The sequence below is a fragment of the Lepidothrix coronata genome, unplaced genomic scaffold, assembly GCF_001604755.1.
Source record: "Lepidothrix coronata isolate B3197 unplaced genomic scaffold, Lepidothrix_coronata-1.0 Scaffold283, whole genome shotgun sequence".
Taxonomy (NCBI): domain Eukaryota; kingdom Metazoa; phylum Chordata; class Aves; order Passeriformes; family Pipridae; genus Lepidothrix; species Lepidothrix coronata.
Genome location: NW_016690463.1, coordinates 229147 through 253004, shown reverse-complemented (window position 1 = coordinate 253004; position 23858 = coordinate 229147). Strand labels below are relative to the sequence as shown.

General features: G+C 43.6%; 3 protein-coding genes across 7 annotated transcripts in view; 1 reads left to right on the top strand and 2 right to left on the bottom strand.

Moving 5' to 3' along the window:
• Positions 1-23858, top strand: part of NUP54 (nucleoporin 54) — a 64395-nt gene that overhangs the window by 29571 nt on the left and 10966 nt on the right. For all 4 annotated transcript variants that reach the window (XM_017836731.1, XM_017836735.1, XM_017836732.1 and 1 more), the window contains 2 exons: positions 9303-9445; positions 11832-11882. The gene's annotated coding sequence lies outside the window, so the exon portion shown is untranslated. The remainder of the gene's footprint in view (positions 1-9302; positions 9446-11831; positions 11883-23858) is intronic.
• Positions 519-9923, bottom strand: NAAA (N-acylethanolamine acid amidase). Of its 2 annotated transcripts, none has more exons than XM_017836739.1 (11): positions 9754-9923; positions 9465-9629; positions 7803-7929; positions 6997-7087; positions 5116-5192; positions 4455-4627; positions 3633-3695; positions 3030-3096; positions 2498-2526; positions 1501-1597; positions 519-864 (listed from the first exon to the last, which is right to left on the bottom strand). In XM_017836739.1, the coding sequence occupies exons 1-10, from the start codon at positions 9921-9923 to the stop codon at positions 1522-1524; spliced, it is 1038 nt and encodes a 345-aa protein (XP_017692228.1). In that variant the 3' UTR covers positions 519-864; positions 1501-1521. The 2 variants fall into 2 exon arrangements, with proteins under 2 accessions (XP_017692228.1, XP_017692229.1); XM_017836740.1 differs by having other exon boundaries at positions 1516-1597.
• Positions 11492-23785, bottom strand: SDAD1 (SDA1 domain containing 1). The gene is made up of 22 exons (XM_017836717.1): positions 23646-23785; positions 23429-23533; positions 23151-23249; positions 22908-23018; positions 22169-22240; positions 21973-22073; positions 21631-21688; positions 20707-20781; positions 20222-20323; positions 19912-19981; positions 19094-19197; positions 18387-18444; positions 17775-17833; positions 17400-17476; positions 17001-17098; positions 16541-16617; positions 16044-16176; positions 15307-15401; positions 14678-14871; positions 14132-14216; positions 13579-13740; positions 11492-11852 (listed from the first exon to the last, which is right to left on the bottom strand). The coding sequence occupies exons 1-22, from the start codon at positions 23733-23735 to the stop codon at positions 11802-11804; spliced, it is 2076 nt and encodes a 691-aa protein (XP_017692206.1). The 5' UTR covers positions 23736-23785; the 3' UTR covers positions 11492-11801.

Below are 23858 nucleotides of genomic sequence, written 5' to 3'. Positions count from 1 at the left end.
AACACTGCACCAGCACAGCATGGATCTGGAAATAGTGCTCTGACCACACCTTCCCTCAGGTGAACTTCTGTCCAGTGCAGGAGGGGACCTCTAAGCTTTACATAATCCAGTATCCACTGGTCTTGATTCTTCAAATCCTTCACTATTTCCAGGGTACAATTAAGTGCCAAAATTCATTATGCAGTCACAGCACAACCCAACAAAAACCCCACTGCTCCACATCGTAGAAGCAACTTAAAAACTTACTATTGCAGGCAATTTTATTTGATCACAGAAAAACATACATCCTCCTTTAACATCACTGCTACCCAACACAAGCTGCTCTCATCTACCAGGGAGCAAAGTATTATCACACTTCCTGAAACAGCTCCCGATTTCTGATAAATCAGTTAACTATAGTCTACAGCTCTGCATGCTGCTGACTGTTGCATCTGCCCCCACTAGGCTCATATCACCAACCCCTCACAGGTGAGGGGAAAGGATGAGCACATGCAAGTAACCCCACACACCTCCAGAAATCAGTCTATCAGCTGCATCTTTTTATTTCATCGTGTTCAGACCTACTGCCCATGTAAAGTACAAAAATTTATTCATTAGCACAGAACTACATTGCAGTTACACAACTCTTACAAAACCAGTAAAAGCCATTTTTAACCAGTCACATCTGCTAGAACATCAATTAAAATAAAATTCAAACACCTCTTACAGTTCATTAAGAGGATCACCTGCAACACTTCAAAGAGTTAACAAGTCACTATTTCCCAAATGGTTCACATAATTAATAAGCCAAAACGACTGTACTGCTCCCAAGAGTTATTTTAGAACCATATGCTGATCTTGCAAAGCTTCAGCTTTTCACTCAGTCTGCTGAAATAGAAAAATAGATAAGAGAGCACAAGTTTATATAGAGTTACAAAAAACCAAACTCTGTACAAGCTCTAAAAGGAATTACTCTTGCTAAAATCAGATCTGAAATATCTTTCTCTAAGTATATTGAAACTGCCACACAAGGCACCTTGTGAGTTCAAGGACTTGGACTTGTTCTGCAAGTTGACAGGACAAACCCCTCAGAGGGTGCTGCTCGCAACGTCATTGCTGAGCAGCTCTTGCCAGTGAAGCTCAATTTTTTCTGGTGCTAATGCACCACCCCCTCCTGCTGGGATTCTGTCAACCACCTGGAGACAAAGGAGTGCTGGACTGGGGACTGGTAAAACCTGCCAAAACATTGCCACAGAGAACCTCTACCTCAAATCACAACACCCACCCCCTTCCTCTCAGATCAAGCACTTTTCCCTAAGATAATGTCCAAGAGCTTCACTGAGCAAGTCAATACTTACCAACCTTTAAAACAACAAGGGAAGGTATTTACCCAAGGGCAACAAGCAAACCAAGGACAGCATCAGGAGTTCAGACTACGTCACTGGAGTGTCACTGCAGCACTTTGTCCCTCAGTGACCCTGCACCCAAAATGTTTAAATGCAAGTACAACGTGCTACTTACACCTCTGCTCCTTACAGCTCTTCACTGCTCAGTTCGGATCCATGTCTGGTACTTGTCTGGAAATGCAGCACTCATCACTGTGGTGTACACTGTGTTACTGGCAGGGAGAGAGAAGAGTCAGTGACATCCCAAAGGCTGCAACGCTAATTTATACAGCTAGCAAAGCAGCTTGAGTGGAAACAAGTGTTCTGCTTAGGTACAGAAGGGTTAGAAAGACTGAGAAAAGCTGATGGAATTGAAGGCTTCTGGCATGGATTTTTGGTGTTCTCTCCCCAGCTCAGCACAGCAAAGCAATGGTATTTCCACATCCATTTCATCACTATATTAAACAATTGGTAGTGTTCATCTCAGGTCTGACAGATACAAACTCTCCTTTCCCAATTTCCTCACATTTACAAGACAGAGAAGAGGTCCTGGTATTAACTTCGAGAAAGCCATTGCAAAGCCCCAGTGAGATTGAGTGATCCAGAGAATATACTGGTCTCTGTGTAAAACATAACCTGTGTGTTGCAAAGGTGTGATTTCTGCAACAATACAGAACAAGATACTGAAATAAATCTCTCAAAAACACAGTAAATCATACTTAAAAGTTTGTCCCGTTTACTTTTATCCTTTTTACACATGAAGCAGACCTACACCAGAACACCAAAAAAAGCCACTCTCAGTGTTAACACCAACCTAAAAGTTCCAGAAGTGGACAAACAAGTCAGTGGAAATTCCAGCTGCTCCTCCAAAGGAATCATTTGTTTCACTACTCCAAAACAACTTCCCACTATCAGACTGAGCCCAACCAATTGTAGCTCTTTGGATGGAGGGGCAGACCCAAGACAAAGAGTGTTGTAGAAGTGAAAATGGTGCCACAAACACAAGCCAAAATCTAAACTGGGAAGCCACAAGACACTCAAACACACAGCAAGACCCTCAGGAAGCTCTGACTGACTTTGAAGTGGCCTAAAGCATAAGCAGGAGGCACAGATCATCTCAATCTAATACTTACATGTTTAAGACTGGCTTCACTGACAATACCTGTACAGAAAGTTCGAAGAGTTGTCATTTTGGTAGATGAAAGGGGAATTAAAAGGCTATTTATGAACAGCAGCAGGGTGAAGTTATAAAAGCAGTAATGTGAAATTAAGCAGTTTTCCAGGCTTGTTTACCATCGGGCCATTTACAGAATTACTTTCAAAAGCCCTCTGAAATACCCATTTCAAGTCCCAAAACTAACTGGTAGATACCACTCACGTCTGTCTAACACTGTCTGTAATAATTTCACTTGAAATATGGAACTGCAAAGATGATGGGATTCACCTCTTGCACTTTTCACCTGGATTGGCAGATTATTACAAAATGCCTACGCATAGGAATTCAGCAGCATTTTAACAAACTTTGTCTTCACCTCTCCAAAAATGACTGTGCAGTACAGCTTGTTCCCCACAAAAAAAGCATCTTTTAGATCCCTGACCAAACTACTGCACTTCTGCTTTGACAAAGCTTGCAGTGAAAATCATAATGTAGAATTAAAGAAATACCTTAAAGAGTGTATCAAAATTGATGTTCTGCTGTCCAGTAGCATTGAGAGCTTTGATGGCTGCAGTTCTGCAGGAAAACACAGTATCATCAACACACTTTCCTGTTCCAAAGGCTACAAAGCATCAACACAAACTTCTCACTAAGGGCCTTGACACTGAAATGCTTGCTTTGCCTAAAATAACCCAGAGCTGTGTGACAGGATCTGGTCTCACATTGTTGAAGCTACTGTTACTAATCCCTTGAGTACAGAACCTGCCAATCCCTTTCTGCACACTACACAGCCTAAGAAATTCACCTTCCTAGCACCATCAAATACTTTTGCACTGTGCATCTAAATCTACCTTCTACTAAACTTTACTTGAAGTTTTTGGCCCATGCCTTGCCTGGCAATTCCTCATTTATGCTAAGCCATGCCTCACAGATTTTGCCCTGGCATCTATGAATATTGCTCTTCACCTTATCTATTCTCTCTAGAGTAGCATCACAGGAAGTAAATAAGCTGCCTGCTCAAGGAGATAAGACCCGCCCAGAGAAGGAGAAACCCAAACCTGTAAGCTCTTCCAAAAAGAAAGTCTTCACTCACCACAGAGCTCCCAGTTTACCTGCGATCATCAAAAGGAGGAGGGGTGGTCCAGTGGTCATAGTTTGTCTCCACACGAAACCACCTGTGACCAAAAGGGAAGAGGTGAATCAGCAGGTAATTCTTTCAGGCCAAGCATCAGCATCTCTGCATTGCCAAAAGGAAAAGCCTCCCTGAAAATTCACTTCCCTGTGTCTTTTGCAAGCCCAAGGGCCCTGTGTTGATATATATAACAGCCTGTACCATCGACTATGGAACATAAATGGAGTAACCCCTGAACTCCTGATGGCTTGTGACAAAACTACCCCTGACTACAATAACAGACCTTTAGAAGTATGGTTGGAAAAGCAATGGGTCTGCAACTGATGCAGCCTGCAGCACTCCATCTGCCTGTTTGCATTGGTGCCCCTTATCCCCACAGGGCAGTTTTGTACCATCCCCTTCCTCTATTAAGCTACTGATTTCAAAAAACTAGATAGGAACAGTTATTTTTGAGCCTTTAGCCTTCTACCACATTGGGACACAACTGATTTCCAGTTTGAGTTTATTGGTGCAATACTTGGCAGACAGATGGCAAGAGCCGTCCTTTGGAATCTGGCTAAAAAATTGAACAGATGCTTTTTCCACATTTTTCCCTTTGGACTGGCCCAAAGTGACAAGGTGGTGCAATTCCTTCTCCAGGAGAAGGAACTGGGGCTCCTTTCAGAGGGTTTCAAGCTTTCCCTGTGCAGCTGTAAGCATTACCACCAGGTGCCTGGATCTCTCAAGAAAGTTGTTACTAACCCAACCTATCACTCAGGAGGCAATACAAGAAAAGAAAACAAAGCAGTTTTTTCCTACTTACGCTCCACCTAAAGGATCCAGAGGCCAGAGATCTGCTGGCCCTTTTCTGTTCCTTGTTATGACCATGCCTTCTTTGGGTGACACACCTCCTACAATATAGTAAACTTCAGCAATGATGGGAATGCCAGCCAGTCTGAGAACAGCTGACTGGAAGTCCTCTGCTCTGCTCAGGGTCTGATGCAAAAAAGGAGATGACAGTGAGGTCAGGCACAGAAACAAGCACTGGGACATCTTCAGAACCAAAAAGGTCCACCCTGTCTAGAAATAGTCAATGATTAAAGTGCTACTTGAGAAAAGCATTAGTATAGTAACATATCAAACAGTATAAAATAACCCCTGGGACAGGTATTCACATCTAAGAGTGCAACTGTGTTAACTGGTCACAACTAGATGAAATAGTCCCTAGGAATGAAGTCTTGGCACAGCTTCTCCAGGACTTCTGGCACTGATTAGAGATCACCCCCTTAAAGGACTGGAATTGCCTCTCATTTACTGACAATTCAGGGACAACAGGGACAACACTTAGCTTCTCTTATGAAATCCATTTACTTATAAAACCAGTAAGCTTTCTGTGCAACTGAAAGTTGGAAGACGCAATTCCCCTGTGAGTTTAAGCACAAATGACATAACTGAAATGTGAGAAAGTAACCCAGTGCACTTACGTCCCGGACCAGCCAGCTGACAGGGTAATTCCGATTGAGGAAAGCAGCTATGGCATTTTCCCACCATCTACCACCATCTGGGGAGGAAAAAGTAATTACTATACATGCAATATACATATATACAATGAAACAGGACAGCTGCCTATCAGCACAAGATGTTAATGTTTTATGGGAGAAAGGCCAACAAGGAGCACAACATCCTGATGGAATATAAACAGACAACCTAATCCCAACTGACATTCAGCCACAACAGCTGGATTAACACTCCTGCTTTCCAGAAAGCATCTCAGACCTGTCATGAAATGAGTAATAATTATCTCCTAATTATTCATGTTACTGAAATAGTGAAACAGCAATAACACAACAGAAATCAGGGAGCAGCTAAAAAACAGTAGTGGTAGTGTTTGTGTTACCAAGCACATTAGGAGAAGTAAGAAAAACAGAAGGGCAAGTTTGTTATTCTTCATACACCAAAACCACAGGACAGCCACCAGAATCAATATGCTTGTCACCTGATAGACCTTCACCCTAATTTAGTCACCCTCCCCTTCCCAACCATAGTTCACATGCTTATTTCCCTTAATTTGTAGTTCAGCTGGAGTGAACTAAAAAAAGACCTTTTAGTTCAGATAAATCAGCAAGCAGCATCAACCAATTTACAGAAGTACAGCATGCATGGAATGAACAGACATCTCATGGTCCACACATGGTCTGGTCCACAAGATTTCCTAAATCAGGCCTTTACAGAGACTTGATACACTTGGGACTATTTCTAAGCTGAACTAAAAGTGGTTTGCATCTCTAACTATGACCCCACTACACTCCAATTTTGAAAGGATTAAATAACTACTCTGGTATCAGGAGCAGTATGTGTGCCAGCTATGGAAAGAATTTAGTGACTCCAACAAAGCTGCATTAACAAAGGACACAAGAATCCAGAGGTCCCTGTGCTCCATACCAGAATCCCTACTCAGAGATAATGTATATGTGTAAATTGTTGGCGTATCATATAAAAATTACAAAAACAGATTGCCCAATTAACAAATTAAAAAGCCAAATATGCTTATCACAACCACAAGAGAAAAATAAATATTTTCTATGTTGGCTCTGAGACTACATTGTTGCCAGTTCAAACAATCAGCCAATGAAGAACAAAGTGTCACCTTCTTACAAAAAGAAAAAAAAAAAAAGGAACTTGAAAATGGAAGATGCCAACCCCAGCTTTCAGTTAACTTAGCTTCCAGTATTTGTGAAACTGAAGTACTGATGGAAGAGGCAGTGACCTTTCCTTTGCCTTCCTCACTGCTCCAAGTTTTGGTTCTCAGCAGTGACATCTCTCAACTTCGCTGTATTACTGATCTTGCTCAGCTGCCTTTCCAGTGCCTCTGCATTCTCTCAAACCCTGCTGCCTTTCCCCTAAATCTGTCCTACACTTCTCTTCCTGTCCTCTTTCCAACTGCCTTATGAGGACAGATGATGGAATACAGCAAAGGGTCACAGAACCAGGAAAGCAGCTGTTTCTTTGCTATCCAAACTGCTTCTTGTTCTGTCAGCCCCTACTCTGCCACCTCCAGCTGTGACTCTTGACCAGACCACAGTTCGCCTTCTACAGCTCTCCCCAGGGCTCTTCCTGTCCTCTGACACTTTCAGCTCAGATGACAAAAAAATACCTCCTCCTACACAGCAGCCAAAAACTGGCAGCACGCGCACTTTGATTCCCTGAGGGCAAGGCAAGTCATTCTGAGGGCAAGGCAAGTCATTCCCTTTCAGATCCTTCCTGGCAACTTTAACCTCACTTTCCCTTCTGGGGGAGAAGGGCCAGGGCAGGCAACAGTCAAAAACAGAGCACATAATGTCAAGTGTAGAAGACATTTCATTTACCTCGTTCATCCCCAGAGATTGTGAACTTGTGTGGACGTTGTCCAGTCCATAAGCCTACGTAGCCAAGAAATGTGGTGCCTTGGTACGCTACCTGAAACCAGGAAACAGAACAGAACACCACTTAAAATACTAGTAACATTTGGAAGCAGCACCCTGTCCTTCTTTCTCTGACTTTCATACTTAAGTTGCTTTAAAATACTGTGCCTTAAATTACAGTAAAACTTGCCAAGTAAACTATAAAAAGACCGAGGCCCCAAATTCACTGCATTTCATTTGTTAGTGATCACCAGCTGCTACAGGAGTTTAGCTCAAATTAGCCAGCAGCCAAGCAAGAAACAAACAGCAAGTTTCCATCTGCAAAATGGACTAATGAACATGAACAAATTCACACTAAGACTGTACTAGTAACTAATTCGTCTTTTGAAATCTTGACCCAAAACCACACACGCTGGTTGAAAAACTAGAAAGGTCTAAAAAGTAAGCCTTAGAACTGATCCCTGCCAAAACTGATCTCTTGTTTTCTGCAGTACTTTTCTTAGTATCTTGACATTTTTTTCTTTCAACACCTCCTTTCAAATAACCATCTTGAGAATCTTTATTATGCTGTTCTATTTTCTCCAATGCATCACCATAAACTGGATGTCCAGAAAGCAAAGAAAACCTGTGTTCATCCCACACTCCTGGAGACTAACTGTGCTGCTCTAACAATCCAGTCTATGTGGGATGGGAACACATTCCTACATTAAATCCCCCTATCTAAGCAGCTATAGGACAGACCATCCAGCTGAGCCAATCCCAGACCATACCTGCCCACTCTTTATAAACTGCACATCAACTGTGATCTTGCTCAATATATCGACAAAATCATAATCCAGGTTCCGACCGTGGTAAATGTTCCCTTTGTCATCCTGAGCAACAATGCTTGTACAGAACCTGCAAACACACCAGACAAAAATCAGTGACTATAGAGTTGTGACAGTGTTATAGTCAAAACAGATCAACCTTTCAGGAAGAACTGGGTTCTGATAGGTATTTTATTAATGTTTCCATACAAATAGGAGTTTGCTCAAAGTCCAGTGACACACTACAGTCAAGAAATCAGGTCAGAAACCACAGAGCAGGCAGAGAGCAGCACTTCCACTCAGGGAAAGTCGTTACCTCTTCTAAATCACAATCTTCTAAATCACAATGAAAAGCTGACATGTCAAAACACCCACAAAGTGTCCTGCTCTCTGCATTTAATTTTGATAGATCATTTCACTTCAATTGGGACCATGTTTATATTTGTAGCCATAACTAGATAAGTTCAAACTAAGTCCTTTCAGTGAAACTGATGCAAACAGTTGTTCAAGTATCAGCCATTTCAGTAAGAGACTAATCTCTAGAACAGCAAGTGTGTTCAAACTCCTTGTGTAACACTTTGATTTTAATTGAAACAGGTTTTTTATGGAATATATTCCATTAGCAAGAAATTAACAACTTATTTCCTCTAGAGTTAGAAGTTTCTTCTCAGTGATGCACAACCCCGTCTCTCAAAAATATAAAGGTAAAAAATGCCTCATGCAACTAGGTTGTTCCCAGTTGAGGGTTTTTTTTTTTAGAATCCACGCTCAGAAAGTTGCGTGCATCTTACCAGGGCTAAATATGATAAGCATCATCTGTGAAACACTAACAAAAGCCAGCATTTAAATAAGTATCATGTCCAATATTAGCACTTACTAAAAAAAAAAAAAAAAAGATCACTAACTGAATATCACACATTAAAAAAAACCAAAAAACCAATCAAAATGCAAAGAAGTGGCTGTATACCCTGAATTTTTGTAAAACCCGTATGGAGAAACCTTTTTAGTATCCTCACAGGTAACCCCAAGTGTTCATTATTTTTCTGTACATGCTTCTAAAGCAAAAGAACAGAATGAAACTATTTTTTCCGCTGAAGTTCTGATTGCTGTTATAAATATTTCAGCCATTTTCCATTATGCAAATCACAGAGCGACATTATGCAGTCATTGTGAGCATTCATCCCCAAAGTGGTTTAGAGTAACTTTATCTCAGACAAATAGTTTAAATAATGAAATGGCAACTAATTGTTCTAGCTGCCTTTTGGGTGATTTTACACGACAGAAGACTATCTTATATGATCTTTAAAGATAAACCATCCCAACTACTTTGAATGGAGGGATCTACCTTATTAGCAGAAATTTTCAGATTTTTATCCACTTACATAGATGTATGTACACAAGAACACAACAGCTAGATTTTACTTTCACTAAGCCATAGGAAAACAACTTTCTCTTTCCATGCAGGATCCAAACTGCCTAACGAGATTGAAGCCTTGCAGCTGAAGACATGACACGGTCCGAGAAGGAACAGCACAAGTGACCTGCCTTGCTGTGCCTCCTCCCACGCTGAACTGCCCGAAGTTGTACCCCTGCTCACACCAGACGCTGTAAGTACCGCACACTTACGCAGTGGACTCGTAGGCGAAGTTGAGCAGGATTCCATCTCCCAGACTGATTCCCAGTGCTTGGCACAGCCCCACAATCTCCCCCGCGAAGGGCTGCGGCATGAATTGCTCCAGCTCCGCTGCTATGGGCCGGATGACCTGGTGCACCCATTTCGGGACGCTCTCGCTGCAAAACACCCGAGGCGTTAGCCGAGCGAGGGACAGCGGTGCCAGCACCGCTGCCACCCACCCCGACACCTCCCCGTGAGCGCTCCCCGGGCGCTGCGGGCACCCCCCCGGACGGCACTCACTCGATGACCCGGGCCACGGCGGCGCGCAGGAAGGCGGGATCGAAGTGTCTCAGCACGGGCAGCCAGCGCTGCTCGGCCGGGCTGTCCAGGCTCACGTTGCAGCGCAGTGGGGCCACCGCCGCGGCCACCCCGCACAGCAGCGCCAGCAGCGCCCACGGCCCGCAGCCCATGGCGCAGCACAGCGCGGGGCCCCGCGGCCAGCCCGCCTTCCTCGCAGCCACAGCAACCACAGCAGCCACGCCCGCCGGGCAGGGCCGGGACACGGCAGCGCCCGCCCCGAGGCGTGCCCGCCGGGCCGGCCCGCAGCCGGCACCCCCGCACCTCGGGCACGACACAGGGTGACAAAGTAACCACCGAAACCGGTACAGGCTACCGCTTAACACGGGCATTGCCCCCGCGCTTCTGCTTGCCAAAGTTTATAGAGGCAGTCCAACACTGTCCTTTTTACAAGGAGGGCAGGGGACAGACAGACTTGGCAGTAACTGGGCATAGCTCAGCTTGCTGGGTCACACAGCAGGGCTGTAAACAAGAGGGAAAAGAGGACACTAGATACTTGTTCTGAACTCCGAGAGCAAAACTCCCCTCTCCCTTTCAGCCTCAGAAATCATTAGTTTTTGAACACATCCACATGAAGGGAAGCCACTCAGTTCTTCAGCACAAAACGAACAAGAACAGCAGAAGTGGGCTTTATACAAGAACACACTGTACTTGCCCTGTCTTACCCTTATCTTTGTCTCTTCAGCCCCTTCTCCACACTCCATCCCCACACCTACTGCAGGTCCTCTGCATCCCCTTCCATCTCTGGGCTACACATCCTTGACCTGGCCAGCTCACTGCTGGCAATTGCCAAGTAGCCATTTCTGCCATTCCCTCAGCAGTAACATACAGTTGCAATACAAGATGGCAATTTGTAAGAAAATCCTACTTGGTTCTTCTCTCCTGGCTCCCTGTAACCTCTGTAAGCTTTTTTGGTCTAGGAATATTGTGACAAAACAATACACAATCAATATTATTAGGAATTAAAGTAAATAGAAATACATATTCAACATGAAAAATAGCAAAACTGCACTAATTCCCACATAGAAGATAAGCAGTAACCCAGCTTCCAAAAAATAAAGGAAAAAAGCACCCCACCAAATGCTTTTCCATTACACTGTGCTTGTGGCACCTGTTCCTGCCCCACTAGGAAATCCATTTCAAACAGATTTTGACCAAGGATGTTATAAATAAATCCCTCAAGTTATAATTTATCAACTCCATTAAAACAGGTGGCTGGGGAAGGTACAAAGCCCATTCATGGTCCCAGCAGAGGTCAGTGCTGAAGCACAAGTTAAACCTTACATAAAGAATCCAGAGATGTACATTTTTCTCACATGTACTTGCCAAGAGACACCAGCCAGTCCCTCCCTTAGACCCACCAATATAGGAAAACATTCCTTTTTCTCTCTGGCATATAAGGGTAGCATCCTATTTAAATGGCAACATGAAAACCATCTCCCATATACTAATTTTATTTTCTTCATGAGCTGCAGTCACACTGATCTTACTTGAGCTTACCTGAATTACACAAGAATTTGTGTGATTAGATTAGTCCAAGACAGCTGCTCAAACACCTTACTCAAGTCTGTACAGCCACACCCCTAAGACATGCACAGACACGACCTACACATGCTTTGTAGACTGACAAGAATATTCTTTGCTTCCCATTACTTATTCAAGAATTGCCTCAAGTCAAATATTTTAACAATAAGGTTGTGTATTTTAATACTTACACTTACAGTGGGTTGTATGTTAATTACATTAAATAGAAAGAAAATCGCCTTCTCCCCCAGAATGCTTTAAAAATAAAATTAAAACCCTCCCAAGTTTAAGGGCTCTATCTGTCCTATAGATGCAGAATCCATCAGCTTGCAAGAGCTCCAGTTTTAACTCTGAAGAGAGGTAAATCCATAAGGCACCACAGTCCCTCTTTCCCTCAGGGGGATGGTGGGTGGAAACAAGTATTTCCAGGGCTATTTCTTCAAAGGTGATTAAGTTCTCTTCAGCTCTTATTTCAGCAGCTTTTTCCTCTTTTTCAGAAGTGCATCTCGAAGAGCAATCTGAACATGAGACAAGAGTGGAATGATCAGGTAAGGAGAAAAATAACTGACACAACACCCCAATCACATCAACCATATTTTTCAATTTCTTTAACCTCTGAGAAAAACACTAAGAGCTCATCAGCTCCAACTGGGAGCAACAATAGCAAATGTTAACTACAATGGCAGAAACACTTATTTTAGCTGAACTCCACAGTACAATTAAAGGGGTGAGCAATACCAAATACTACACAATATAACATAAACTGTTCTTCCACTGACTCATTTTAATCAGAAGACATCAAGACAAAGCTCCAGCTCAGATAAGAGGTAAGTAAAAATGTTATTTTGGGAAGGCATATGACAAAACTTCTTTTCAAGGGGCAAGGAAGAATGTTTACAAGTACCACATCACTCTAGAGAGATATTGTACATTTCAGACATGGTTTAGCTGGTAAAGGATCTAGTGGTAGAACTGTAGACAACAGGCTATTTTATTTTGCCACCCAGAAGTGCTGCAGAATGCAGTGTCACACAACTATGGTCCTCCAACCCACTCATAGAAGTTATTTGCAAGTCATGTTTAATGGAACTGATACTGTAGCATAACACCAGTGAAAAAGTATGAATAAATGGTTCTTTCATTGTTTCGCCATTATATTTAACTCTAAACATTAGTCAGGATTAAGAACAAAACATTCAAGATGGTTTTTTATAAGTGAGCCAAGAACCACTGTCAACAGCAGCTTTCTGGAAGTGCCTGGATTGTTTATTTGCAACCTATTTTGTGTGTTTTGAGAGCAGGGTTAATATAGTCAGCCTTAGGTGAGGCAGATCAAAATACCACAGGGGATATTAGTCTACATCTTCCTGTTTAACAGAAACACTTAAGACACTCTCTACTGAGTCTATAGACAGCTACAGTCTTGCCATTCTCAAGGCAACAAATGGCAAACTAATACACATTATCCAAATGATATGATCCTGCAACACATCACAAAAGAAGCCTCGGAAAGCACTAACAAGACAAACTAGCAAGGAGAAAAAAAAACCACCACATATAAGACAACTACATAACTGGATTATTCTACAAATTTCTGGGACATGTCCTGGATAAATTCAGTTTACGAACACCTTGTGAAACCCTGGACTGGCAGGGGCCTCACCACTGAGAGCAGCATTACAGTCAAACTACTGCTCAACTGATTTATTTTTCCCAGCTTGCTTCAGGTGGCAATAAATGTCCTTAAAGAACAGCTGTAAATGCTAGTTGTGACAAGCTATTAGATGACCTCAAGGCCAGGACAGATGAGTTCATAACACAATAGTAACAGGACAAAGGTCAAAGAAAGACTATGGAGAGTGAAGAAACACACTGAAAGCTTGCCTTTAGAAAGAACTCCATACCACAGAAACATTCCTTCTATCACAGAATTACATTCAGGATTCTATTATGATATCTTCAATGCATGTAAAGGAAAGCAAAACCTGCCTAACCTACACTTGACTCTGCACCAGGGCTTGCACCTCAAAATACTTTAGAGGAGCCTGTCAGAAACGTTCACTACAGTCTCCAATACAGCTCCTCCTCTGGGGCATGATTCAGGGAAGCCAAGCCCACAGGCTTTGCAGCCATTACACCATCCAAGTTAGCAGCAACACCTCAGGATACAGAGTGCACAGCATTACACCTGCACTTGGAGTTTGAGCTCACACAGCCCCATCCTCTTCCAGCACTCATCATTACCTGTTTCTCCCTGAAGGAACGCTTGTTCTTGGTCCGGACACTATGGCTGTATCTCATCATCATGAAGTTCTTGTTCTTTTTCTTCTCTTTGTTGGAAGAGCTGGCAAAGGGGTTAATTCTTGTCTTCTTTTTCACAAATTCTTTCCTGTCTGTTTTTCCAGCCTAGAATAAACATTGTAGTAGAATAACATGAGGTTATTTCATTTTGCTTCCCCACAGTCAACATCAGCTGCCTGATGGTAACAGGTTCTATGGCGTAACAATAAACTTGGATTTAGGATGTTTTTGTGTCCACACCTGCGTTGTCCTATGCTGGCTGTATTTCTTAAGTCACAGTCAAAGTCGGGTGTGTTTGTACTTTCATGGTCATATGTGACCAGCAACAGGCTGTTTCTTGCAACCAAAGTGCAACAGCAAAACACTGAAATCATTTCTCAAGATGCAAATAGCAGCTGGGCATCCATCTTACAGATGCAACCCCAACACCCCCTCTTTCTGCAGAAGGCAAACATGAGTCTGCAAAGACAAGACACAAAACATCCCAGTTCCTCACCATTGCAGTTGCCAGTCTGGTCTCCTTGTCTGACTTGGGCTTCTTATGCAGATGTTCAATATCTCTGAGTGAAAGCAACTCTCCCCTACACAAACAGAAATCCAGCAAAAGGTCACCACCCACAAAACTTCACCTGGTAAGGAAAACAAGATGCCCTCTTGCTCTCTAACCCATCTCTTACACCACTGTCTTACTGTAAGCTCAGGCACAAACTTCTTGTTCTCTTTCAGGTTATTCCTCATGCATGGGACATCCCCCTCAAAAGCTGCCATTACTGTTTTTCAAGTCCTGCTTTATCCACAATTTCACAAACTCTGGAGAAATAACCATGCAACTACTGCTACCGCTCTTGGCCTGAACAACCCAAACAGGCTCAGACCTTTCATAGGCCCCTCCTATCTTTTCTCCCAGGTCCAATGCTGAGCCAGGATCTATTCTAGGCCACAGCTGTTTGCTACCTGTCTCCAGGGAATATTGTATAACAGTAGAGCTCTGTACCCTGCTGCAGTGAAAAGCTATTTCACCAGATAACAGTCCATATCCTACCTGCCCTCTTCCTCCTCATCATCTATTTCAATGTATTTCCTCTTTGCAGCTTTGCCAGGCGCAGAATTTATTTCTTTAGAAAGCTGGGCAAGACGTATTTTCTGAAAGTCTTCCTGAGTCAGCAGCCTGCTCGTACTGACTGCTGCAGCTTTGGCTTTCCGCTCCTCTATGGGCATGCTTTTCACCTTCTCTGCCTTGGGAAAAGAAACACGTACAAAACAATCACATAGAGCTTGGCCAGCCACTTCTGTGCCACAATCTATGACCCTGACATATTTAGCATGTAAGGGTAGTATTGTTGGGAAATGCTACAACCAGCTGTTAGGATTCCTCTTAGTCTTATATCCAACATCTAGTGTTTGAACAGATTACATACATACCCTATTTTAGGATAAGTACAAGCACTCACATAAATATCACAGCTCTGAGACAGCATTCCCCCTTCTGCCCCCAAGGTATGTACTTCAGCACAGTACTAAGCAGTATTCAAATCTCATTTCTCCTGCACAGGTTACACTGAAGCCCTGTATAATTATTTATGAGCAGCCACATAAAAGTATAGAGCATCAGAATCTTGTCTGCAATTAACAAGACCACTGTATATTTGAGACAGCAGACTTGGAACTCACTACTTGTTGCTGCTCCTCATCTGAGGAGTGATGCACATCAATCCACTCTCCATCTTCATTGTCCTCCTCACTCAGACTAGCACTTTCCCAGCCATCTGCAGGGAAGAAATATAGACCAGTTAATGTGGACTCAACTACCTGAATGTGCTTTATAGCTACCTTACTACACTGTGTGTGTTGCCCCTCTTTGCTGCTGTTCTGACTGAAGTGCTGACTTTAGCACCTTCAGAACCAAGCAGATTGTTACACTAATCACTGCATTCTCGTGCCTAAATAGCATGGCATCTCAGGGCATTTATTCCTCCCATCACCTCCCTTGCAACATCTTCAAAGCACTCTGGCTTCATTTCCCAAACTCTGCCTTGCTTTCAAAGACTCCTCCATCTCTTTTCCCTCATTCAGGTGGGTGCTCAAGGTTGCGTAAAGCATTTGCACAGAAAGTGAGTTTAAGCCACATATTACGTCCTAGTGCTGTTTCAGTGTCTGATAATTCTCAACAACCTGTCTTCAGCAGGAGCTAAACATAGCATGTTTGATAGCTGTACAATGTGTCTCTGCTTTTCCATCCCATAAAGCAACACAGCAACAAACCCCACTAATGCACTTCAAGGGTACAGGGAAGTGCAAGCTACACAGGAAGGCAGAAAAATGAAATGCACAAACACCAAGTGTTACATGAAATCTTACTGATAGTGATGCCCAAAATACAATTTAAAAAAAAGAAAAAAAAGGTTTACCTTCCTCTTGGGTTCCTCCCTTTTCCTTTTCATCCTCAACCTCCAGTACTTCTGCTCCTGGAATGTAGTCTTTGGCATCCAGTTCTCCATATTCATGGATCCTGGCTTCCACTGAGGCCTCAGTAGGCTTACCCTGTACATTAAAAAAGAGTACATTAAGCAGGCTGCTATTTTAGTGCCCACAAAACCATGAAAATATCTGGTAGAAGAGGAGGGTGTGGCTGGAAAAAGATAAAGTTTGCTTGATGAAATAAAGATCTTAATTACTGAAGTTGAAAGAACTCTAGCCAAAGAGCTCACCTTCTGGACCACAATCTAGCCATGAGTTAGATGAATTTGAACTAAGGAAAAGTGGAAATAAGAGCAGACCACGTCCAAAGGTAGCAGGCAGGGGAAGAACACAGGCTGGATTCCACCTCATGCTGAAGAGGCCACTGAGACCAGTTATTTTTGAGCACCTTAGTTCCCAGTGAACGCAATGCACATGAAATACTTACCCTGAACTTCTTCTGCAGCATCTCTGGGTTCAGGGAGCGGAACAGGTGTATCAGAGTTCTTGCAGACATCATCACATCTACCCAGGAACAGAGTCAGGAGTCAGTACCAAAAACCAGAATTCTGAGCAAACAAAGCCCACTCAGGTCATCAGCACTTACAGCCTTCTCTGAACTTATGGCTCCCTCTGATTTCTCTGCTGCAGAACACAGCACTTCCTTAGAGCTTGCTCTTAATCCATTTCCTTTTTTATCTTGGTCAGTTATTTCCCCTGCCATAACTACTCGTGACTTTTGCCTCCCATGGATACACACTCCAAACACAGCAATATAACCCAAATACTCCAAGTGTTCTCTTAGCCCATAAAAACCCATTAAGACAAAACTATTACAAAGGCTATAACAGAGAAGCAAAAAATACAAGAGGAAAAATATTTTAAAGCTATATCAATGTAATATTTACTTTTATTTTTATGAGTCTTGTACTGAACGAGGTCTTGGAGCAGATCTTCAGTCATGGCTAAAGGACATCTCGCAGTGATTTCTTTTATTGCGTTGATTCTAAAAGAATTGAGAATTAATCATTTTCTCACACCAGTTAGGACAAAATCCTACCAGTAGACTGAATTATATGAAACTCAATGAACCCTATACTAGATTTATGCAAATCTAGTGTAATAGAAAGCCATTATAGAACACTTCCACAAAAATACAAAGTTTAAGCTGAGATATTGTCCTAATTTGTTTTTACTCCAGCAGGTTCTTGAAAGCATAGTAAAAGTGACAGGAATAGCTTGGCAAGTGGTTTAAAAAAATACATTTTATCATAGAGTTCAAGATGTTTGTATGATCCTGTACCCACCCTACAGTCATGACCTCCCCTGAATTCTTGTCAGTGACAAAGTTGTTGGCAATGGTCATCAACACTGACTGAATGATCTGAAAAAAGAATGCACATTGAATAAAAGCTTAGACATCATTAAGACAGAGGTCAGGATATGTCACTACAGTCCACAATTATTTTCTGGACACAAGTTCTCTTGTAGAAAGTAAAACAAGCATGTTGGGTTTTTTCCCCCCTTTTATATGAAACAATATCTTGGAACTTGCAAAAATAGCTGAAGTTACCATCAGCTTGTCCGAACAGTCTGCCCAGATTCCCCTTCTCCCCACAAATACACTCCTATTTCCATGCTGGTCTGCTGCCTATTTAGTATCAAACACATGGAATACTGACCTCAGGTGGTACCAGCTGATGTGAAGCCTGTGCAGCAAACAGAAGGATCTTTGTCACCTCTGGAAGAGAAGTGGGAAGATGCCAAAATGTATTGCTGCACCTTCCTCTGGTCTATAAACACATCTGCCAAAACTCAACAAGCTGCTTGCTCAGTCAGTCCCAAAGCCACTCCAGTTTGAAGTTATTTGGGACAACTATTTCTCCTCTCCCACCAAACCTTGGGAACAATTCTGGCCTCCACCCACAGCAGTGCAGGCCCTCAGGGGCCACCAAAGGCAAAGGCTCCACAACTAGAGTCAAACATCTATAAAATGATGCAGCAAGAGGCAGCTATGCTTTGCTCAGCAGGTCAGGATTAGGGACTCAGATCCATTTTTTTCCATTGCTGAAGTTTCTCAAATCCTCAAATAAGAAGCCCTGAGTGTACACAGCTTTCAAAGAACTACCAACTACTCAGCACTTCTCACAGTCAGGGACTTGTACTTCCATCTTCTACACTCTGTACTACTCTTACTTCCCAGCAAGCCACTGCTACCTGTCCACTTACAGCACCACTTCCATGAAATGACTGCACAAGACATGGATCAGCAGTGCTACAAAGTAGCTACTTACCTCTCTGATGGGGCTGTAGGAATCTCTGAACAAAGGGGTAGAAGTTGAAAAGGAACAGCTGCAAAAAAAGTTGTGACATTATATTCTTGTCTTTGTTTTACTACATTATCAGCTTATGAAGGTGATCTCAAGTTTAATCTCATTCTGTAGCATGCTCTTCACATGCCTTAGATTTTATGGTACGATGTTGTCTCCTATATTCAGTTTGATATTTGTGGAGGTAAGGAAATGACTTGTACTCAGATAAACACAGCTCAGCCTCTCTGCACCTACTTCTTTGCATTGAAATCCTTTCATCCTCTGACTCCCCCACAACTTGGACTGAATTACTCTTCACTTCATACAGTGCACTTATTTTATCACTGGGTAGTCAGCACAAACCCCTGCAAGTGCAGGAGCTGCCAGTTCTCACCTGACTGACACTGTGGTCAGCATGGGCAGCTTCCCAGGAAGGTCTTGGAAGAGACAAGTTCTTGCCTATTCTTTAGGGATAGCTCAGCAATTTCAGACTAACCCCCTGCTCAATGCCACACAAGTCAACACTCTGTGCTGTTCCATGAAGCCCACTGGCAACTACCTGACCATCATCTGACTTCTTGATATACAGAAGAATTAAACCTCATTTTCCTGAGGCACAAGGCCAGCACATGCCTTCACCCAAGCCATGTGGGCTACCCAGCAGACCATTAGAAAATCCAGGTACATACCTCATGTATTCCAACCAGCCTGGATATCAGGTCCATGAGCATCATCTTCACTTCAAATCGCTCCTTGCAGTTCTCCAGCTGCTTCAGCAATTTCTCAGCAAAGTCTGAAAGAGTAGTAATAAATTTGTAGTAGTCCAAAAGAGCACAACTCAACTGGGATTAAGGTAAAAAGAGGCAGTCAGTTTTGACTGCTTTCAAACCATAGTGCCCTTGCAGAGGAAATTCAAGGTGGACAAAACACTCCTCCCAGTGGGTTATTTTTCTTCTCCCATGCCTAACAGTGCTGAAGCTGTGCACAGGTTCAAAGGAAAACTAGCACACATTCCCCATCATAAGCACAGGGTTTAAAGCTGGATTTTTTTAACTATATTTTGGGCCCATCTGAAAAACAAAATCCCCCAAACTTCACTACATCCAACTAAGACAAAATCAAGCGCTGTTAGACAAGTATCAGGCTAACAACAGAAATACTGTGTAAAAGGGGGAGTAAGCCAAAGAAGCTTCGTAGGTAAGCTGGTGTTCCCCAAATTATGGCCTTCACACATGCAAGAGAAGCAGAGAGCTACATTCTGATATATAGCAACCCAAAGTAGATAAGATTCCTCCCTTCTTGTCTCATCTCCCTGTGTTCCACTAAAACAAGCAGAACAGGACTCATCTCACTCTCTTAAAGTGCAGTGAAACACTAAGATAAAACACTTTAAGTGTCACATCTGCACCTACTCACCACTTCCATTCTCCTGGCAGAGCTGTGTCCGAGCTTTAGCATCTGAGATTAACACAGACTTGCAATAAGAGGAAATGCAATGCATGCTCACCTTGGGGATCATGAATCAAGTGAATAGCAGAGAAGTTGAACACCTCTGGCTTGCTCTTCTTTTTCTGTTTCTGCATGGAAAAGAGTAAGAGACATTCTTCTCTTTCCTTGAGGAAAGTGCTTCAGGTTTAAGGTTGTTGTCTAAAGATGCCTCTTCAAAAAAGAGACATTTAGATTTTAAAAACTCTCCCTCTTTGAAACCACACGGGATTTTCTGCCACCTGCAGCTAAACCAGCAGGGGCAACAGCACAACTCCTGCACTTGATGGATTAAGCTAGAACACTGTCAAGTCAGACACCCCTCTCCTCACCTTGAGGACCTTCATGGCTTTCTCCAATTTCTTCTTGCGCTTGGTGGTTTTCTTGTTGGTCGCATAGCGCATCATCAGATCTCTGGCTGTGGGGGCATCGTCCTTGGGAAAGAGGGAAACAAGGCTCAGCTGATGCCAGGCTTCAAATGGCAGTCAGAGAAACAAACCATCAATATCTTTCAGGAGCACATACTATATTTAAGAACTCTCCCCCCTTCCTAAGTGTCACTACACAGGTAACAGTATTTAAAGAGAAAAGCAAAGGAGCTCTTGGCATTTGTCTTTCAACAGACAGGTAAAGCATCCTGCCTCCTGGAGCCACCTGTCAGACACTGAACTTGGTATGAAGCACAGAAAAACCTGGAGAAAACTAGGTGGAGAAAACTAAGCAACAGAGAAGCAGACAGATGGGCAGGGTCACTAGGATGGCAGACCTATTAAATGTCTGAAGAATAGAGAACACAAGATCTCATCATAACACCCACCTCAGATTCTGAGTCACTGTCTTGTTTCTCATCTTCATCCTTCCCAAGAAAGAACTTCAAACTTGCAACTAACACCTGAAAAACCAATTGAACTCATGTGGGACAGGACAAGCTGACAGGAGTATTCACAACCACCCTACACCTACATCTCAGGCTGTGCAGAGACTCATCCAGTTTTTTATAGGCTTGGATTTGATCAGAAAAACTGAAGGACAGCTTGGAAGCCACAGGTGTTTTACAGACCCAGACCATTTTCGCTGCCCATCATCACCCAGAGGCAGTCAGTCACACCTGGGCTCCCCCAATGCCTGGAGCAAATGCCCAGCTGCAAGTTCTCTATTATCCTGCAAAGCCATTGCACTAATTGCTTCATGTCAACATTGTTAAAAGCCCTTGCACAGGAGATACCCAAGATATAACATTCACAACTCTAAACTTGCATTACTTTATATGGCTTTATTGTAGTTTTGGTTGGTTGGCTTTTATTTAGCAAAACAGCTTTTGGACCTTAACAGGTTAAAAACTTCTCTTTAACTATAGAAAAAGTTTTTTAAAGCCTCCTGAATCAGCACAGAAGGCCCAATATTCACTCAGGCCCCAGACAGGGCAGCTCCCCTCCTCATTTTTAACTAATTAAAGCCTCACAGCATGCTCATTTCAAGGAGGTGGTATTTCAACAGTCTCTTGTGAACAGCAGTGGAACATGCATCCACCCTCCCCATTCCAGACTGCATTTGTTACTAGATAAGCTGCCAGTTCTGCTCCTCTGTATTTAAGAGCCAAGCTCTGCCTCCTCCCACGAGTGCTGTTTTGAAAGTTTAAAATGAAGTCAGTGAAGTTTGTTTGCAATAAAATATTAAGCTACATCCACAGGAAGAAGATACGAAGTAACATCCCATTTCATCAAGTAATTTCTGTTCTCACCTTGGTCACTTTGGAAAAGCAAGCAGTTGTGATGACATTGACTGTTTTTGCATCATTCCTGGAATAAAAAGAAACAGCACCTTTTACTTGAAGTTTTGCCATTTCACATTGTTCTCAGAAAACTAGTTCTCATCACATATTTAAATTAAGTAACTCATTTCACACAAGACATTATTTCTTCTCAGCTTAATCCTTGGCACAGGATACAGCCCCACTGGGCCACTATTAATACATATGTATTTATGTCCCTGTCCCCTGGACTGCTTTGGACTACACCCCACAAAGTGATGCCCATCTGCCCCACAACAAATCCTGGAATCAACACAAGCCTGCCAGACCTACCAGATGTTCCTTCTGTAAAGTTCTATCATCACATCCAGAGAGATCTTGGCAGCAGTGGGATTGCTGTCTCTCAGCATTGTGTACATGAAGTTCTGCAGTGTCTAAAAAAAAAAAAAAAGTTGCAAACACTTTATTAGAAATGCTCCCCAAAAGCAGAAGGTCAAATCCAAGTACAAGTGAAAGCCCAATCACTTACTGTGTTCACTTTGTTGTTTTTGTGCTTAGCATTGACATTCTTGATGTCTGTCACAATGTGAGTGTACAAGGTCTGTAAAGGAGAGGTGACAGGGAGGAACACAGGTCATGCAAGGAACAGACATTACTGTACCCTCACAGTTCCCAAGGACCAAAGTGAGATCCAATTCACCACCACTGAGCATAGAACTCCAGGCTGCAACTACAACAACAGCAAGTTCAAGTCCCACTTGAACTCTCTTCACATATTTAACCAGTGTATTTAGTTCACAGTACAGCAAGGCAAGACTAGCATCAAGGATTGCTGAATGAAATCCCACCCTGCCTCCTTTAGGCCTGTTCTGATAACCAAACTAGGGGCACAGTGTTCTCCCTTTCATGGCAGTAAAGCCTGTAACAGCTTTCAGCAGCAGCTGGTTTGGTTGTAATTGTTTTACTCGGAGGTTGACACACAACTGAGTAAAGGCAGCACCAACAGCCACCAGTTTATGGTTTTCACCTGCAGACACACCCAAGCTGCTCCATCCAAACACAGGACAGGCCTAGAGCCTGCAATGGCAGAGTCAAGGTGTTTACAGCAGCACAACACAGAGCTGCAGCCCCTCCTCTGACACCAACTAGCGAAAATCAGAGCTAATTTATTCTATTACCAAGCAAAGTGGAGCTGCTTATTGTGGAAATACTTCTGGCAAGTTGGTCCAAACACCCTGGAAACAAAGAAGACCATGAGCACAGCTTACCTTTCGTAGCAGCTTATCGTGGCACCGCAGCAGCTGAAAGAAGAGCTCCAGCAAACTTGTAGGATTTATTAGGTTCTTGTTCCTCAACAGGATCAAGGCCTTGCAGAACGTCTATAAGAGAAACCAAACTACCATAATGCTCTCCAGTCTCCATGCCGATTGAAAAGCAACCCTCAAGCTGCTCTCAGCTCACACCGAGGGATGTGTTACCCTCGGGCAGGGAGTGCCCCAGGGTGGTCTCACCATGCGCAGGTCAGGGTCCAGCACTGTGTGGTGGTAGGAGAGCAGCTCCTTCAGCTGCTGCGGGAAGTTGGCCATGTGCTCGGGATAGCAGTGGGCCACCTGCAAAGGAGAGGCAGAGCAACGCTCTAGGGCACACCTGGCAAGGTGTAAACAACCGGGAATATCGTAAGTGTTCGTATCATACCAATAACAGGCACTTAAGCCCGTACCTAAGCCAGGCTGCCCCCGCCGCCGCGCAGCCCCAGGCACTGGCGCAAGGCTGGGCGCCGTGGGCTTACCTGCGCCAGGAACATCACCAGTTCGGCCAGCTCCTTACTGGGCTTGTCCGGCTGGAAGGTGAAGATCTCCACATGGGACTGGTAGTGGTGGTACTGCTGCAGGAACTGAGCACACACAGGGAATGGGTGAGCGCGGCCAGCAATACCCACCCGTGTCTCCCCCTCCACAGCCCGCAGCCCAGTCTGGCCTCCCCAAAAGTCTCCCCGCGCTCCGTACCTCCTCGGTGTAGGACGTGGGGTCCCTCTTGATGAGGTTCTGCAGCTGGGGCAGGTTGCTGGGCAGTTTGTTGCCCTGGCGGCCCGACATGTCTGCGCGGCGCCGGCACTGCCGGGACACGTGAGCGAACGGCGGGCGCCGCCATGTTGGCCCGCCCCCCGACGGGCGCCGCCGGGGGACAAAGCTCGTCGGGAGGCGCGCACCTGCACAGCG

Coding starts and splice junctions, on each gene's coding strand:
- NAAA (XM_017836739.1), bottom strand. CDS start 9,923: ATGGGCTGCGGGCCGTGGGCGCTGCTGGCGCTGCTGTGCGGGGTGGCC. Junction 9,630..9,753: donor GCCGTGGCCCGGGTCATCGA/GTGAGTGCCGTC, acceptor GGTGTTTTGCAG/CGAGAGCGTCCCGAAATGGG. Junction 3,696..4,454: donor CTGGATCCTTTAGGTGGAGC/GTAAGTAGGAAA, acceptor TTTTGGTCACAG/GTGGTTTCGTGTGGAGACAA.
- SDAD1 (XM_017836717.1), bottom strand. CDS start 23,735: ATGTCGGGCCGCCAGGGCAACAAACTGCCCAGCAACCTGCCCCAGCTG. Junction 13,741..14,131: donor CCAGACTGGCAACTGCAATG/GTGAGGAACTGG, acceptor TGTTTATTCTAG/GCTGGAAAAACAGACAGGAA. Junction 11,853..13,578: donor GTTCCTTCAGGGAGAAACAG/GTAATGATGAGT, acceptor TCTCATGTTCAG/ATTGCTCTTCGAGATGCACT.